The sequence below is a fragment of the Grampus griseus genome (assembly GCF_964374135.1).
Source record: "Grampus griseus genome assembly, chromosome: 11".
In the NCBI taxonomy this organism is placed as follows: domain Eukaryota; kingdom Metazoa; phylum Chordata; class Mammalia; order Artiodactyla; family Delphinidae; genus Grampus; species Grampus griseus.
The window spans coordinates 60,832,777-60,849,803 of record NC_139005.1 but is presented as its reverse complement, the minus strand read 5'-3'; the positions used below and the strand labels follow the sequence as shown (position 1 = coordinate 60,849,803).

The window sequence follows — 17,027 nt, the reverse complement described above, 5'->3', positions numbered from 1 at the left end:
TCTTGCCGTTGTAGACGCCCACCATGCTGCCCGTCACGTTGGGCTGGATGATCACATTGCGCAGGTGCGTTGACCACCTCGGGCTTCTCCTTGGGCGGTGCCGCTTACTTGACCTTGCGCAGGCGCTTCGGCAGCCATTGCTGTTTCCTCCGCAGGCGGCGATGCGGCCGCCGCCACTGCCTCGCGCGCCATGAAGCTGCCTTAGCTGCTCCTAGGATATGTCCAGCGGTCGGTCGAGGTCCAGGCCACAGTAGGTGAACTCGTGGAAGGTCTGCTGCTTTCCACTTCTGCTGTCTTGTCGGTTCTTCAGAAAGGCTAGGTCTTCATGTATTTTACGTTTGAAAATAAGGAACTGGGGGATGTGTTGAAAAATGCGAGTGCCAGAAGTGGACAGATTTCATAGTATTAATATTCATTTTTCTTTCGTAATGAAGTTAAGCAGTTGTTGCTCGGAAATTTTCATGGAGTGGTAAAAGTTTCTGCCAGAATACTCAAATCTTATGTAAGAGCTTTTAGCTGGGAATTCACGTATGAGTAGGAGTTTGTGTAGCGAGGATGGAGCCTCCGAGCAGAGAGCAGTTCAGGTGAAGGTTTTAGAGGAGACACACCATGAGGGTCCTGAAGTAGGACAATCCATGGCACTTTCAAGGCAGTGAAAGAATGGATGACATAAGGGGCGAAGCCATGGAAGGCTTAGCTGTAGAAGTCCTTTCAAAGGGGTTTTCAAGTGATGATGACCTTTCCATGAAGATAACTTTAAAGTAAGACATGATTAAGACTAAGAGGCAACCATTCGTAGGTAAGAACATTGGGGCTGGTTAGAGGCTGGGTCTAAAAGTAGGGTAGAATGTCAAAGTAAGGGATGAAGGTTTTTGGGTTTTTTTGTTTTTTAAATAATAGATTCAAGGTTATCTGCAATGAATCCTCTTAAATTCCAGATTGCTTTTTGCAAGGAAGCCCTTATGGATATTGCAACTTTTCTCTAACTCTAAAATTACAATAGTTGAAAGAATTCCTGTACATCCTTTGCTCAAAATCACCATTTATTGTTTTTGCTACATGATTCTATATTCATGCATATATCTTTTTTCTATAGTACTTGACAGAGTTGGAGACATTGTGCCCTTTTAGCCTCTAAATGCTGTATTTTTTCATTAGGAAGACATTCTTACAGAATCACAGTATGATTAATCAAAGTCAGGAAGTTTTACTGTGTAATCATAGTTCATTTTGATGCTTCAGTCATCTCAGATTTGATCAATGGTATCCTTTTACAATTGGTTCCTGTGTGCTTTTGGTGTGTCCTGCATCATTTGAGCTCTTGCATACTTTATAGCTCAGAAAGATTTTCTGGGATCATTTTAGGCTTTTTTGTACCAGCTCTGAAACTGGCTATTTCCCCAAGGATCCCTGGTTCCCTTTAATGGGCAGTGGTACTTAGAAATCAAGTCTGGGTGATGGGTTTGCTTGTTCTTGGGATGTTATTATTTCTAGGTCTTTTCAGGTGACAGACTTAGGAAATATATTAAAAACTGAGTACACACTGAATATTTCAGAGTTAATCCAACACAATAGGATTTTTTTTCCAGCCTTACCCCAGTACATATTTGTAACTACCTTCAAACAGGTGGGGTTAGTAGTAGCTGATCCAACTGAGAATTGTAGGTGAGGTTGCGCTATAGGAATAAGAAACCATGAATAAAAGTGGAAAAGATTTTAGACTGAAACTTTGGCAGCCCTAGACAAACGACCCTTACCATCTGTTTTTAATGAATATGGGAATAAAATAGTTGATACATTGGATAGTAGAATGGTTAAATATAAGCTTTGGAGTTAATCTACCACTTGTTCTTTTAGCTTCATTATTTTGATGTCTTGTGAAAGATGGTAGTGGGCACTGATGAGAGAACACATTAGTTCTTGAAGTAGTTGAGGAGTACTTAGAACCTGATATATATAATGAGCAATTAGTAAACATGCTTCCTAAACATAAGAAAACTTGGAATTTGTGGTTGGGATCACCTTTTATAATAGATTCTGGCAGTTAATTTCAGAATTAGTTGGGGGTTTTTTGTTCTGTTTTTGTTGTTGATTCTAAAGGCAAAATGGCTCCTGGCTAAGAGGTGTCCCTACTTGGTGTACAAAAGAACCCTGAAACTAAAACTGGATAATAAATATAAACCTATGCCCCCATTTTGAAGGTTTTTGATGTTTTTTATAAAGAGATAAAAATAGAAGAAAAGAATAATTGATCCCCCTTACCTAAAATCAGTCTTTAAAATCTGATTTCATTTTTTAAAAATGCTGACTTATTTCCTTTTGTGAAGTCCAGAAATCATCTAGGGGAAAACTAAATGAAGTTTGACTGTATTTAGATACCTCATGCTCCAAAACTTCCAAGTTGTCATTACTTAGCCCATCCCTTTCCATCCCAAACATTTATTAACCTGGATCCCTGGACATTGTGGGTGGACCGTCTAGGGGTGGACAGTGAGACGTGTCAGTCTTCAGGCCAGATGTGGGTTTAGACCTGGATTAGGCTAGTTGTCCTTTTGCTGTTGAGTTGGCTTGGTGAGTGGACCCAGAACCTTTAGAGCAACTTGCACATCTACAACCTGCCCTGTTTAACCTACATTTGTACTGTTTCAGTTATGCTTGGCTGTCTTTTCTTTCACTTCCTTCTCCTGGGTCTTTTGTGCACATACCTTATTAGCTCAAGTCTCTTTTTCATTGAATTAACACGTACTTTTTTTTGGTTCTTTAGTTCTGAACTGGTATTGCCAGTTCAAGAAGGACTCTAGGAATGCTCGTTCACTGCTGGATTCTCTGATTTCCAGTGTGGAGCCAGGAAGATGGTAGCTATACAGGAAATTTTTATACAGCCAGTGCGTAGATGGAGTAGGGTTTATCTGGACTCCTTCCAATTTACCAGCCATAATACTGTATGGGGCCATGTAACAAGTGACTGATTTTCATTATTTCAATCTCCTAAGTCAACCAGGATGCTCCAAGTTCCTTTGTAGTTGTCACATTTCTGCATACTGAGTTGCTTATTTTGGGAAAACCAATAAAACCAAAAAACTGGACCGTGTATATTGTTCTGTGAACTCAGTGGGGCTATGAGAATGTGGAGAGTTGAATCAATTGTTGCAGTTACCTAATATTGCATAAAAAAGCCACTCCCCACACTTAAAGCATCAACAAGATTTATTTTTGCCGACTGTGCTTGGGTAGTTCATTTCTGCTCTACTGAGCATCATCGGGGCAGCTTTAAAGGATGGGGCCTAGAATCATCTGAAGGCTCTTCACGCACAGGTGGTCAGTGCTGGATGAGACTTCAGCTGGGCTGTGGCTAGAGCTCCATCTAGACTTTGTTTCACAGCATGGTGGCTGGGTTCCAAGAATTAGGCAAAGTTTTATCCTACCCTGGGAAGTCATCACTTCTGTACTCTGTTGGTTATAGTCAAAGCCACCAGGGTTTAATGGGAGAGGACTCTGCATCTTGCTGGAGGAATGATAAAGTTTGGGGAAGGTGAGAGGAACTGGAATCTTGTAGTGGCCACAGTTTGTCTTTGGAAAATACAGTTAGCTATAATAGTATTGATAAAGGCTACAATAGTTTCCCAAAATGAAACATCAGGAAAGGTTAAATTATATATTGTATGCCTGTTTATGGAGAAAGAATGTTTTACTTTATCATACTGGAATCTTACCATTTGAATTTGGACAATTGAGATTACCAAATGTACACCTAATTGGCTCACTCTGATCGTTAAAATGTCAGGCTTGATTAGTAAAAGAGCCTTAAATGGTAAGTATACGATGACCATTAAGTACATATTTCTTTTCAAAGGTTGGGTGTATTACATAGTTTGGGGTTCAGAAGAAAGCTTCATTGCTGTACTGTTTGTATTTCAGACTAGGTGGGACTTTGCATTATAAATCTTAATCAGCATTAAAGAAAAACACCCAAATGTGTATTCAGCCATTTAAGGTAATAGAAATAATGTTTTATTTAATCTTAATACTTGTTTGAAAATGGTAATTATTCCCTCTCGTCATGTAAGGGTAAAAGGTAAATAACAGGGCTGCCCAGCTGATCTTTGTTGGAGTCAAGTGTTTGATGTCAGCTGTTTTGGCCTCTGTCAGTGCTCGCACCTGCTCTGAGAGCTTCATCCTCTGCTTTGTTTTCCTTGACATATGGCTTCCACCTTTAAAGTTGCTTTATTGTCTGAAATGGCTGCTGCCACTCTTACCCATTATTTGCAGGTTTTAGGCAGCAGGTGGGGCTGAAGGACGCAAAAGACTCCTGGCATCCAACCATCTTTAGAGATGGGCTTACGATTTGTGCTTTCAGCACAAAAGTGGGGCTGCTTAACATAGTAGACCCTGGGTAGAACAAAGGCTGGGATCACAGCCACATCAGCCATGCATGCTGAAGAACTTCAGGTTTAGAAAAGGGTTTAGGATATCCTGGAAAACGGGAGGCAAACAGCTGCATTTCAGAAATAAGTAAACCAGTTCCAGAAAGGTGATTTAGGAATACAACCTGAAGATGAATTCTGATTGGAGTCTTATCCATCTTCCGGGTTTTTCGCTTTTCCTTACATGATAATCTTTCCCAGAGCCCCTGCATACACAAGTGAAGTTGAGCCAATGACTTAAGCAAAAGTGTAAATAGAATCTCATTAGAAGCAAGAACTGCTAAATGTTCCAGTTTCTGATCTGTTAAAGGGTGCCGATTGTTGAATAGTTTGTAGTCATGAGTTGTGTGGCGATTTTGTTGCCTCTAACCTGGGGCCTTGCTTTTCCTGATAGGTTTAGTGGCAGTGTGGAAGCTTGCCATAAAAAGGTTTCCTGGGTTCTATCTTTGGTAAGAAGTGTTCCTCCATCTTTCTGGGCCTGGCCACCCTACAGAATTCTTTTATTCCATCTCTTTTATTCCTTGGTTCTCTGTCAGCTGTCATCTGTGATGCACCCTCCACCCTGCAATCTTGGTCTTTGAAACCTGAGTTCCTCTTCTTAAGTAACCTTGCCATTTACAGCAGCACCCAAGCAAGTTTATCATACCACCTGTTTTCCTGTATCCTTGAATTTTTGGAAGGAATTCTCTATACTCACTGCTTTTACTTTTCCTCCTCTACCACCTAAAAAAGGCCTTTGCTTATTTACTGATTTATTCATTTTTTTACAGGTGTCAATGATCAAACTGAAGTCTGTTCTCAGACTGTGTGCTATGTTGTAAAAGAAGACTGCAAAAGAGGGAGTTTCCCCATGTATTCTAGTCCCTTAAAAGGAGAGATTTGCCCACTGGCTATCCGTCAGATACTTGAGTTGCAAGCAACAGGAGCATTTACCTAGTTTGAGTAGAAGTAGATTTAGGATATTAGGTGTTTATGGGCTCTTACTGGAAGGCAGAGGCTTGGATGCTAATCGGCCAGGGCAGTGCTCAAAGTAAACCTGCAAAGGAGTTTACCAGTGCTTCCACTGTCAGTCACTGAAGTACCTGGTGTTTCTCTACTGCCATCCCTGAAGGCCTGGAAGTCAGAGTATCAGTGCAGTGTTGCCTGCTCAAATGTTACTGAGGTTTAGGAAAAGCAAAAACAGCACAAAGTAGATAAGTGACGAGCTCACTTAGGGTTGAGTGGAAGGAGCGTCTAAATTGCAAGGGCAGGTAGGGCTTTACATTTCTGTGGAGGGCTTTTCATGCTAGAGTAAGGAGTTGAGATGTTCTCTTATGTGAATAGGAGGAAACCGAAAATTTTCTGTCATAATTTAGGAATGGAAGTGGTAGCAGTGCAGTGTATTAGTGTGGATTCAAGTGGTTGGGCTGTTACAAGAGCACGAATGAGAGAAATGAGAACCTAAAGTTAGGCTGTTGGCACAATAGAAAGGACAGAGACAGCTGATTGACAGTGTTTGATCTGTAAACGGGTTGTAATAGCCGTGTTTTGAACACTTCTCAATTCTCAGTTGCTCTAAGCTGTGTTATACAAATTGGTCACTAGGAGGCACAGTTCATCAACTTCAGGCGAAAAGGAAGGCAGCTAGAGGGACGCATCTGTGAAGAAAAATAGTTCTGTATTCAGTTGAAGAGTTGTTAACCTTTTCAACTCAGCATTTTGGAAATAAGAATCTTTATAAAATATTTTTACTGAATAGAATTTTTAAAAATGAAGAGATGAATGGCTAAGAAGTCTAAATTGCAGTCTGAACACAGACCTTCATGCACTAATGAAGGTGACCTGACTTGTATTTTCATGATTACTTGGCTTTTAACTATTTCTTTAAAGACATTTGAACTTTATCCAACTCTTTAATAATGATATTTTTCATGAGTTTCTACTTTATATTGCAAATTAGGAAGTTTATAGATTAAAAGTTTTATAATCTTGTAATCAAGTTGTAAATGAAAGTAAACACTTTATAACTTTCTAACTTCTGTTCAATGTCTTTAAGCCAGTATTAATGAACTTCTAAGCAGGTATCGGCCAACTAAGAGAAAATTCTATCAATTCAGTTCCATTACTGTGTTGTTTTTTTTTTTTTTTGATTACTCTTACTAGCAAGCAATAGGATGATGTATAAATACCTCTCAATATTAAGCTGCATGCTGCTCAGGAAAAGGAAGGTTTGTAGGACGTATTTTTAGATAGCATTTATAGACTATAGTAGCATTTAAAGTTCAGAGAGGCCTAGCATGTATAGTTGTTGATTCAATTTTTTAAAACTATCACCAGGGCTTCCCTGGTGGCGCAGTGGTTGGGAATCCGCCTGCCAATGCAGGGGACGCGGGTTTGAGCCCTGGGCTGGGAAGATCCCACATGCCTCAGAGCAGCTGGGCCCGTGTGCCACAGCTGCTGAGCTTGCGCTCTGGAGCCTGCAAGCCACGGCAACTGAGCCCCTAGTGCCACGGCTGCTGAAACCCGTGCTCCTAGAGCCCATGCTCGCAACAGGAGAAGCCACCTCAGTGGGAGGCCCACACACCGCGGCAACAGGGACCCAACGCAGCCAAAAGTAAACTTATTAAAAAAAAAAAACTATTACCAAATACATGTATTGGTATGGCAAGTTTTAGAAGTCTTTTCATAAATTCTTATTACAGTTTGAAAACTTTAAAAAGTAGGATGCATTATGAAAAATCTGTCAAGCATTTGAAGACATTGATTTTCTTTTTATGATAGATGTGGGCTTTCGAGTCTTAAAATTTCTACATATGTTGAGCTCCTGTGTGCCAAGAAATGTATTAGGTGATCGGGACACATCAAAACAATGATTTTTGACCTCTTGGAAGAACTGACATACTCCAGTAATGGGAACAGAAATAAGCAATAGGAATTATAAATTATTCAGTTATGTTAGGAGGTAATACATGCTATGGGAAAAATTAAGGGAAATTGGGTGGTTGCAGTTTTAGAGTGATTAGGAAAGCCCTCATTGAGATGACATTTGAGCAGAGACTTGAAGAAAGTGATTGGGATGTCTTAAATAGATTATAATGTAGATGATAAGACAACAAGGGTAGAATTAGGGAGGCAAAGTTCGGAGGCCATGGCAGTATTTCAGGGGAGAGATTATCAGGGTGGTGATGAAGTGGAGAGAAATGGACAGAATATAGATATGGTTTGAAGGCATAACCGTTGGGATTTCTTGACTCAATTTGTGGATTGGGTACTGGAAAGTGAGTAAAGGATTTTTGCAAGACAGGCATGCTTCTAAACATTTGCCGTCCTGGGGTAGGAGTGCAATGGAGACGCCAGTGATTAAATATTTTAAAGTTTTGTTCAATGAAGATACGTCCCACACTACTATCCTGCCAAATACACCTTCACAAGTACCTGGAGGTCCAGGTTTGAAATTCAGATCCTTAAAACTCCTCTGCCAGAAGCTTCCTTGTGAGGAAGCTGATCCTCTGCCTGTGTCCCACTTTCCTTGTCTTCCCATTCCTGCCTCTGAATTGTATGGCAAGGGGCCTCCTGCACGTTTGTGTGGACATTCCTAGCCTGCATGTTCAAAATCTGTCCACCTGCCTTACACACCAGTGCACACAATGGTCATGTAATACTCTGAAATAGCCAAGGTCATTTAGGCAGGGTATTTGGAGTGAGTACCTGGAGTATAGTCTAGAACAAGTATGAGTTCCAGATAGGCATGTAGTACTGGCTCTTCAAAGCACAGGGCTCCTTTTGTCTTGTTCTAAGGGCAGTACTGCTGCAAGGGTTTTGGCCTGAACAACTGTACAGATAGAATTGCCATCACCTGAGAGGGGGATGCAGGTAAGTAGAACAGGTCAGGGTGAGGAGGTAAGTTTGGGAGTGCGTATATTCTGGTTCTCTAATAGACACCCAAATAGTACTGTAGAGAAAGGGAAAAGGAAAAAAATTCAATTTACAGTAACAGTGGCCTGGAATATATAAAAACTGAAGGGTATTTTTCATTACAGCCATTCTAACCAGCTAAGGCTCTTTAACAAACCATGAACTTTGACTTCAGACCCTTACTGAACCAGTTCTACCCAGGCATTTGTTTTAACCAGTCATATATAAGCCTATGGACTCCATCCTATCCAGCATGCTATTTTTTATTCGCAAAAGCTCCATGAACCCTGCTTTCTATGATCGAAAATTCCCTCAGACTTCTCCCTCTAGCGAACTACTCAGTGCATGTCTTCACCAGTATGTGTTCCCTTGCCTGGGGGTGTTATTATTTTTTAACTTTGGTAGTCTGTTTTATTCTTTGGCAACAAGCAGCTGGATATAAATTTGGGAGTCTTGGGCATATAGATCTTATTGAAAATAATAAGACTGGATGAGATCAAGGGAGTGAGTGTAGATAAAAACCAAGGGCTGAGCTTTGGGGCACTCAAAAGATTGGAAAGAGGAGGAACCTGTAGAGGAGACAGACAATGACCAGGGAGGTGGAAGGAAAGCTAAGTGGTGTCCTCGAAGCCAGTGAAGAACTGTCCTAGAGCAGAAGATGATCAACTCTCAGATGCTGCTGATAGACAACTTGATGCAGCTGGCCATAATATACACTTTGACTTAAGCCTTGTTAGTGACTTGTTAGCTAGCTTTCTAAACTTTAGTAATTTTTAAGTGACATTTGTAGGTTTTCATTATCTACAACTGAAGTTGTGGGGTTTTTTTGGGGGGGCAGTTATTTCCTGTAATTCATTTTCTGCGAATTTGTCTTAAAAATGGTAATATGGCCATTTTTGTGAGTTGGTGGTGACTGGTGAAATTAAAAGCAAAGTTGTCACCTATCTACAAGATTCCTATATTATACTACTGAGATTTCCAATAATCAGTTGCACTATGGTTGGAGAAGGCAAACTGTATACTTCTGAGCTGTTCACAAAGTCACTAAGTTGTGAAATACCCAAATGGAAATTCTGAGTTTTTAAGTCTCTAATTATAACAAGTGCTTTTGAAAATCGTGCTGCTGGTTGTTCAGACATTGTGAAGTAGCTTAGATAGAATGCATTTGTTGCGTCCTGATAAACTGCAGAAGGATAGAAACACCAAATGTTGCGTTTCTCAAGAAAATGGCTTGGGCTTCCAGAATACATCTTAATGTTTTACCCAGTTTGGTTTGTATAGTATCAATTTTCCATATGAAATGTCTTTCCCAACTACACCTGCCCTCAGAGACTCTGAATTACACATTTAAAGGAAGTATCCTTTCTAAATGAGCTGAAGAATGGCATTCTGTTAAAAAGATGAACAGCTGGTCATGTGGAAATTCTCTGGAATGCTCACTTGTCCTGCAAAGGCAGGGGAAAAACTGAGACGTTAGGTGCAGTGTTTGTCATTCATTGGTATACAGAATTTTTTAAAAAGTCACCTTCTTAAAATGTAATCATGTAAAGAAATCTTTACATGACTTTGCCTTTCTCCTTAAAAGATTAATCCATCAACAATGTGAAGGCCCTGAGAGCCCACTAAGTGCAATTCAGTGGGTCTCAGGATTGTGCTGGAATTGTCCCATTTGCTGAAACATTGTTCCTTATATTAAGATTCAGGACCCTCCCGTGTTTAAAAGTTATCCTTTGTTCTCGATTACCTTGGGATAAACCTGGAATTTCTTAAGCGTGACACACAAAGAATTTGAATCTTGCTCTGCTCTCCAAGCTCGTCTCTCACTTCTTCCCCTTTGAATTCTTTGTACCAGCCTGATGAAACTACAGATGAGCTCAGCTCTCCCTTCTTCCTTCTCGAGTTCAAGTAGCAGCCTTTCCTCTTACCTCGGCCAACTCTGACTTATCCACCCCTGCTTTATTTCTTCTTTGTGTAATTCTTCGTATTTTCAGGGTCGGTACATAGTTGGGGTTCTCTGTTTACTTAATACATTTCCCCCAAGAGATTTGGTCTCGGCTTAGGCTCTTTATTCTGCCTTGTTTCCCAGAATTTCTGTAGAAATTGTTTAAATGGAGTAGGAGGGAGCTAGGGGCGAGTACCGCATTACTTTCCCCAGGTTACAGATAAATGAGATTCCAAGAGATCTGACCCGTTTGGCGTTTGCAAAGAGAGGGACCCGCGGAGGCTAGCCTGCCGTTTGGAAGGCTAAACTGCCTTAAAGTGTTGGGACCGGGCATTACCTGAATTTGTCGTTAGAGTTGAATTACTGTTGTGAGCTATTGCGGGCTGTACGGATGGGTCAAGAAGGAAGCTAGAGCGCTCGTGTCACGGGTAAAGATAGGCAGTGCCTGCGCTCCTGGCTCGAGAAAAGGAAGGCGAGATGCCATCCGAAGTGGTCCTCTTCCTCTATCCCTTCCAAACGGGACAGACGGTAGCGCTGTTGCTTTAACAATCGCCCCTTCGGCTCCAAGAAGAGCTAGTTAGTGACCGTAAGCGAATGTGAGTGTAAAGACACCGTGTCCTCTCGGCCTTTGTGGACTAAGATGTTTACGTAGTGTCCGGGGGAGGCACGCTTCCACGGGACTCCGCGGCTCGCGAGCCTCACCCCCAGGCTCCTTGCTCGCCCAGGCAGCGCGAATCCCCAGGGCTGGGTTCCCGAGGGCAGAGGGTCAGCTTGGCGTACCAGGCACTGTCTGGTAGCTGTACCCGTCCTCGCAGCCCCATCCTCATTTTCTGAGGCTGTTAGCAGAAAGCCCCACCGGGAGGAGAGGCGGGACGGCTGGGGATGGCCTCTCAGCGCCCTCTGCGCCTTGGCATCCTTTGCTGGCCATCTCGGGCGCCCTCGGCTGTGGCGCCCGGCGGAGGAGAGGAGTTTCCGGGGCTCGGGTCCCTGCAGTCATCCCGGGGAAGGAGCGCGGAAGCGAGTGGGCGGCGAGAGGCGGAGCAAGGGACGCGGGGGGCGTGGACGCGGCCGGCTTTGGAAAGGCCCCAAGTTAATGAGGCGTGCGCCGGCGGCGGAGTGCCTTTCGGAGCTGGGCTTTCCCCCGCGGCGCGGGCGCCAGGAGCCGCCTTTTCCGCTGGGTGTCACTCGGGGGTGGGGGGGGATGGCCCATTCAAAAGCGCCGCGAGGGGGCCCGGCCAGAGCCCTTCAGTGAGCGCTCGCAAGAGGACGGCAGAGGCCCGGCGGCTCGCAGCTCCCGGACCTTGTGGCGCATCAGGACGCGGCTGCCCTGCTGCTCGGACCCCGAGGAACCGCCGCAGCCGCCGCCGCCGCTCTGCTTCCTGCGCGTTAGCCTCTTCTGCGCGCTCCGGGCGGGCGGTCGCGGGAGCCGTTGGGGCGAGGACGGCGCGCGGCTGCTGCTGCCCCCCCGGGCCCGGGCGGCTGGAAGAGAAGAAGCCGAGCCGAGCGGCGGTCCCCCCTATGCCGGGAGGATGTTGGAGAGCAGCGGCTGCAAGGCGCTGAAGGAGGGTGTGTTGGAGAAGCGCAGCGACGGGTTGCTGCAGCTCTGGAAGAAAAAGTGCTGTATCCTCACTGAGGAGGGGCTGCTGCTCATCCCGCCCAAACAGCTGCAACACCAGCAGCAGCAGCCCGGGCAGGGGCCGGTCGAGCCATCCCAACCCGGAGGCCCCGCTGTGGGCAGCCTCGAGCCGCCCGTCAAGCTGAAGGAATTGCACTTTTCCAACATGAAGACCGTGGACTGCGTGGAGCGCAAAGGCAAGTATATGTACTTCACTGTGGTGATGGCCGAGGGCAAGGAAATCGACTTTCGGTGCCCGCAGGACCAGGGCTGGAACGCGGAGATCACGCTTCAGATGGTGCAGTACAAGAATCGTCAGGCCATCCTGGCGGTCAAGTCCACGCGGCAGAAGCAGCAGCACCTGGTCCAGCAGCAGCCGCCGCCGCAGCCGCAGCTTCAGCCCCAGTCCCACCCCCACCAAGCCCCGCCGCAGCCGCAGCCCCAACCCAAGCCCCAGCCGCAGCCGCAGCCCCAACCCAAGCCCCAGCCGCAGCCGCAGCCGCTCCATCCGTATCCGCATCCGCACTTGCGTTCGCACCCACATCCGCACCCGCACCCACTACCGCTCTCGCAGCCGCACGGCCACCGGCTTCTCCGTAGCACCTCGAACTCTGCCTGAAGAGGGCAGCACCCGAGCCAGACGAGGTAAGGTCCCGGCAGCTCGGCTCCCGAGGGAGGTTCCGAGGAGTGGGGCTGGGGGTGGTAGCAGTAGGAAGCCTTTTCCCTGGTTCGGATCTTGGGTGGAAAAATGAGAAATTAATGCAGGTTTCTGGGAGGCGGAAAGAAGGGAACAAGCTGGAGCCAGGAGAGGCGGGGCAGAGAGGGGAGGGTGCGGGGTTCGGGCCTCGCAGGAAGTTCTCCTGATCGCCCGCCCGCCCGCCCACGCTGACCCACGCGTGTTCACTGGTGCGCTCCCCAGCGACGCCGCAGCTTCTCTCCTTGTCACCAGCGCCACTTGAGTGTGTCTGGGGACTCGAGGGAGCGACCCCGGTGTCCTTCTGAGCTCGCTTTGTCCACGGGACAGGCCCGAAGAGAACTGGGTCTTGTAGGAGTCCGAGCCACTTCAATCCTTGTCATTTCTTTCCAGGTTGTGAGGACTTGAGGAAGTGGGACAAGCACCTTTCTATTGTCTTCACTTGGATCGAAAACAAAACAGTCGCCCCGCCCGCACCAGACCAAGTAGTTTGGACAGAATACGACCGATAACTTGGCGATTCCTCTTAGTTTTTCTGCATACTCTTCATCACAATGCAGGAAATGATTTCGAGTCCAGAAGGCTTTATTTATGAACCTTTGAGAGGATCTTCCAGTATGGTGGACCTTTTAGGAGCGATGATGTACTGTAATGTTATTTTAATGTATTTTGATTTATGATTATTTATTAGTTTTTTTTAAATGCTTGTTCTGAGACATTTCTGAATGTAGGCCATTTTCCAAAAAAGAAACTTTATTTTCAAAAACCTATTCCCTAGTAAGTTCTAATCTTGGGAAAGAAGAAAGTAAAAGGGCGGTGAAAGGGAACGCATCAAGAATTCATTTTCAGAAGGTCTGATACTTAAATGTTATACCAGGTGGTTGAAATTAAACTCTGTGATACTACGTGGAGTTTTCTTTCTTCTTTTTTTCTTTTGAGTTTTTTTTTCCTTCGACATATATTTTGTGTAGAATGGAAGTTTAAAGAAGCTAAACGTTCAGAATTGTGTAATTATAAAAATCGAATTGCTTTTTCTAAAAGGAAATCAGTAGTAATGATAGCTGATTCAGAGTATTTCAAACATAACCCAACTGATGGCAAGATGATCATATCCTGAATATACAAAGGAAGGCTGGGTCTGCTGTAGGAAAAGGCTTTCTTAGATTATCGATGTGTGAAGGGTTTAATAAGGAGTTTTCTATGATTTCTGAGTATGAATGCATTAGGTGTTTCATTTCAAAAAACATAGTGGGGGAAAAGAATTATTCCACTTGTTTGAGCGAACATTTGTGCTCTTAGCCACAATAGAGATTACCCTTCTCCAAGAGCTTTGCACACTTGATGTGAACCACATTTTCTGGCCCTTTTACTTTGTTCTAGAATCATATTCTATCTAGAATCTCATAGTTTAAATAAAATACAGTTTGTAAATATTTCAAAGGACTAGGAGTCATAACTTTTTGTTTTCATTCTGAGAATAATGTTGATCAGAGACATCAGCTGTTTTGCTTTTTATTGCTCTGTGAGAAATCCAAGGGTTATATGTTTTGTTGTTAGGTTAGCTAAACTCAGAAATTGAAAAAGGAAGGACTGGATAAACACTGGATTTGCAGTAAGAAAACAACCCCAGTCTTGTTTTAGCAGCGACTTGTTCAGGAGTCTGGGGGGTTGTTGGTGGGGCGGGGGGAGGTGGGGGAAGAGCATGTGCTTTTAAAGGTAGAACAAACCCTCTTCTGTGTTAAATGAAAAGGATGGTCAAAGTCCACGAGGGCAGATGCTACTTAAGTTTAAAAAGAGCCCATAGATGCTACCAAATCCTCTTACGGCTGAAAATCACTTCCTATCTGCCTAGCTTTACTAACGGGTCTCTGTTTTCCATCATCTTTTCTGCAAAGTCTTGATCAGTATTTTTCCAGCTTCCAAATTGGAATGGTCAGTATTGGGCCACTGCTAAGTTCTGTAGTCAAGAAATGAAAATAGAATTTCATGCTAGAGATATCTTTATTCTCCCTCCATCTGAAAAGGAGTTTCAAGGTCAAATTACTTCTCAGTGCAATATTTAAATGATGAAAATTTGAGATCATAACTCAAATCCAAAAAGTGGTGGGGGAAATAAAAGTCAACCAAATGGCAAGCAGAATTTAAGTGGACTCCCACTTGCAGAGGCTAAGTTGCCGTTGTGAAAAAATGTATATATGATGGGCATCTCAGAGAGCAGATCTCAAGAGTTCTTAAGTCAAGTTCGGTTTGATTTCTTTGGAACCACTGCTGTGCTTTTTAATAATGCCTCATTGTACTGTCATTTTAATACATGCAGATCATGTAACCCCAATTAACCCACAGCTTTTTTTTCCAGATGGTAGGATTTTTCTTTCAAATTCTCATGCTATAAAAAAATTAAAATCCATACCAAATACTTTTAAAATTAAGATTCTTGTAGACTTTTAAAGGCACTTGTATGTTGTTAGCTTACATACCGGCTAGGTAGTGTTGTCAAAAAAAAGTATGCCCAGGCTCCCTCGTGGCTGCTAGAATTTTTTTCTTTCTCACAATGGCTCTGGTTTGTAATGTGGCCACCGGAATCATGGTTCCTTGTATTATCTTTCCACAGCCCTTAGTCCTTGCTCTGCTGTGATATTTATACTGAGTTGACCCTCTTAGTGACTCTCTAATCTGAACCCCTCTTAGCATTTAACTGTGAAACCTCAGAAATTAGAAAGGAGAGGAGTAGGATGGGATTTTGTTTTTATTTAACACTTATTATGGCTTAATAATTTTTCCAGCACAACAACAACAAAAAACGAGCATACTTAACAATACTCAGCAAAACAAAATACAAATGCAAATCATTTAATGTGTTGGTGGCTCTATTTTACCTGTAAGAAAATGATACAAACCACCTAGGGTATTCTGAGGCCTGACAAATCACCTCATGGAGAAAGGTGATTCTTCTTTCAACCCAAGAAAGGGAAGAAGGAGAGGAGAGGTCCAGTAGAAAACCCACCCGTTAAATAAACATAAAATGTAAAAAGTTGGACAATTAAAAGGAATGTCCCATCTGGAAACTGAACTTTTTGTCTTTGAACTTGTGTTGGCACCAAGCCTCTTACACAGTGAGTTCAATGACTATCTGTTGGGACAAATGAAAGAAGGAAAAAATGTCTAACTCCCCAGCACCCAGGAGGGTGATTTCTGTGGCCTCACACAGTGCTTCCTTCTTTACTTGCTCTCATGCCGTTCCCTGAGGACAGCTACCACTGGGACCGGCTGTGCATCATGACCGAACTCCTTGGACATACTTTTTTAGTGGAGATCCACATGGATCTGCGTATGCCCTACGGGGAGTGCTGAGGTCAGAGAGCAAATGGCTATAAAGGGCCCTTTCAAAATGAACATTTCCCTCAGAGGAAGGGGGATTCTCTCATCGTGTAGAAATCAAACCAACTTTATAACTTCATTTCACGTATTTTTTTCAATGGAGGTTAATAAAAAAGAACGAAGCCCAGTTGTTGCTTAGAAGAGCTCCTCTTAACACATTAGCACCGTTAGGAAGTCTGGCTTAAGCTGAGAGGCCCGTTTTAATGCTGTATTGCTCTCATATTCTAAACACTATTTCTCTTAAAGACTCTTCATTCAAGTCTGACACTATATGAGTTGTTGCCAGTGTGTGGGTTCAAACACATCACTTGTTTTCTGTCCCCAGGGAGAGTGCTTTGGTTTTAGCTTGGCTCCAAGTGTTTACAGTGTCATGTTCAGTGGCAGGTTTACAAGAGGGATCTAAGACTTGAATGAAACTGGAGCAATCTCTAGAAAATAGAGCTTTGTAGGATGACGATGGGCCTGTGAACATTCGTTTTCCTCTTTTTTTTGTAAATGTCAAACGAATTCATTTTTGCTTTACCGGTAAAATGCCCTCAGTAGAATAAAATTTAAATTTGGGAATTATAGAGCTCGATGAATCCATCAGTGATTCTTTCTAGAGAAATACACCTATTTACCTAAAACAACCTAAGATGTATTAATTGTGGAATTGGGTTGGATGGGTTTTTAAGAACTATTTTCTAAATTCTTGACACAGTTTAAAGGGTGATTTTTTCCCCCTATTTTTTGCGGTACGCGGGCCTCTCTGCCGCGGCCTCTCCCGTTGCTGAGCACAGGCTCCGGACACACAGGTCCAGCGGCCATGGCCCACGGGCCCAGCCGCTCCGCGGCATGTGGGATCTTCCCAGACCGGGGCACGAACCCGTGTCCCCTGCATTGGCAGGCAGACTCTCAACCACTGCGCCACCAGGGAAGCCCTAAAGGGTGAATTTTGATCTGCGGTGCCGAACAGCCAATCCAGATTTACGTAAGATTGGAAGACAAAGTGATCTGTGACTTTGTTGGCAGGACTCCATCTGTCAGATGGAGTAAAGGATCCAACAGGGTTTCCTAGAAAGGTCATTATTGTCCAATGAA

The 17,027-nt window shown here is 43.8% G+C and overlaps 1 protein-coding gene across 1 annotated transcript; it reads left to right on the top strand.

Moving 5' to 3' along the window:
• Positions 1-11,353: 11,353 nt before the first annotated feature.
• PHLDA1 (pleckstrin homology like domain family A member 1) lies at positions 11,354-13,474 on the top strand (the record flags this gene model as incomplete). The annotated part of the gene is given in 3 exon segments (XM_082665790.1): positions 11,354-11,455; positions 11,457-12,520; positions 12,963-13,474. Coding segments are annotated over 2 exon segments (1,140 nt in total). The 3' UTR covers positions 12,495-12,520; positions 12,963-13,474.
• Positions 13,475-17,027: the final 3,553 nt, after the last annotated feature.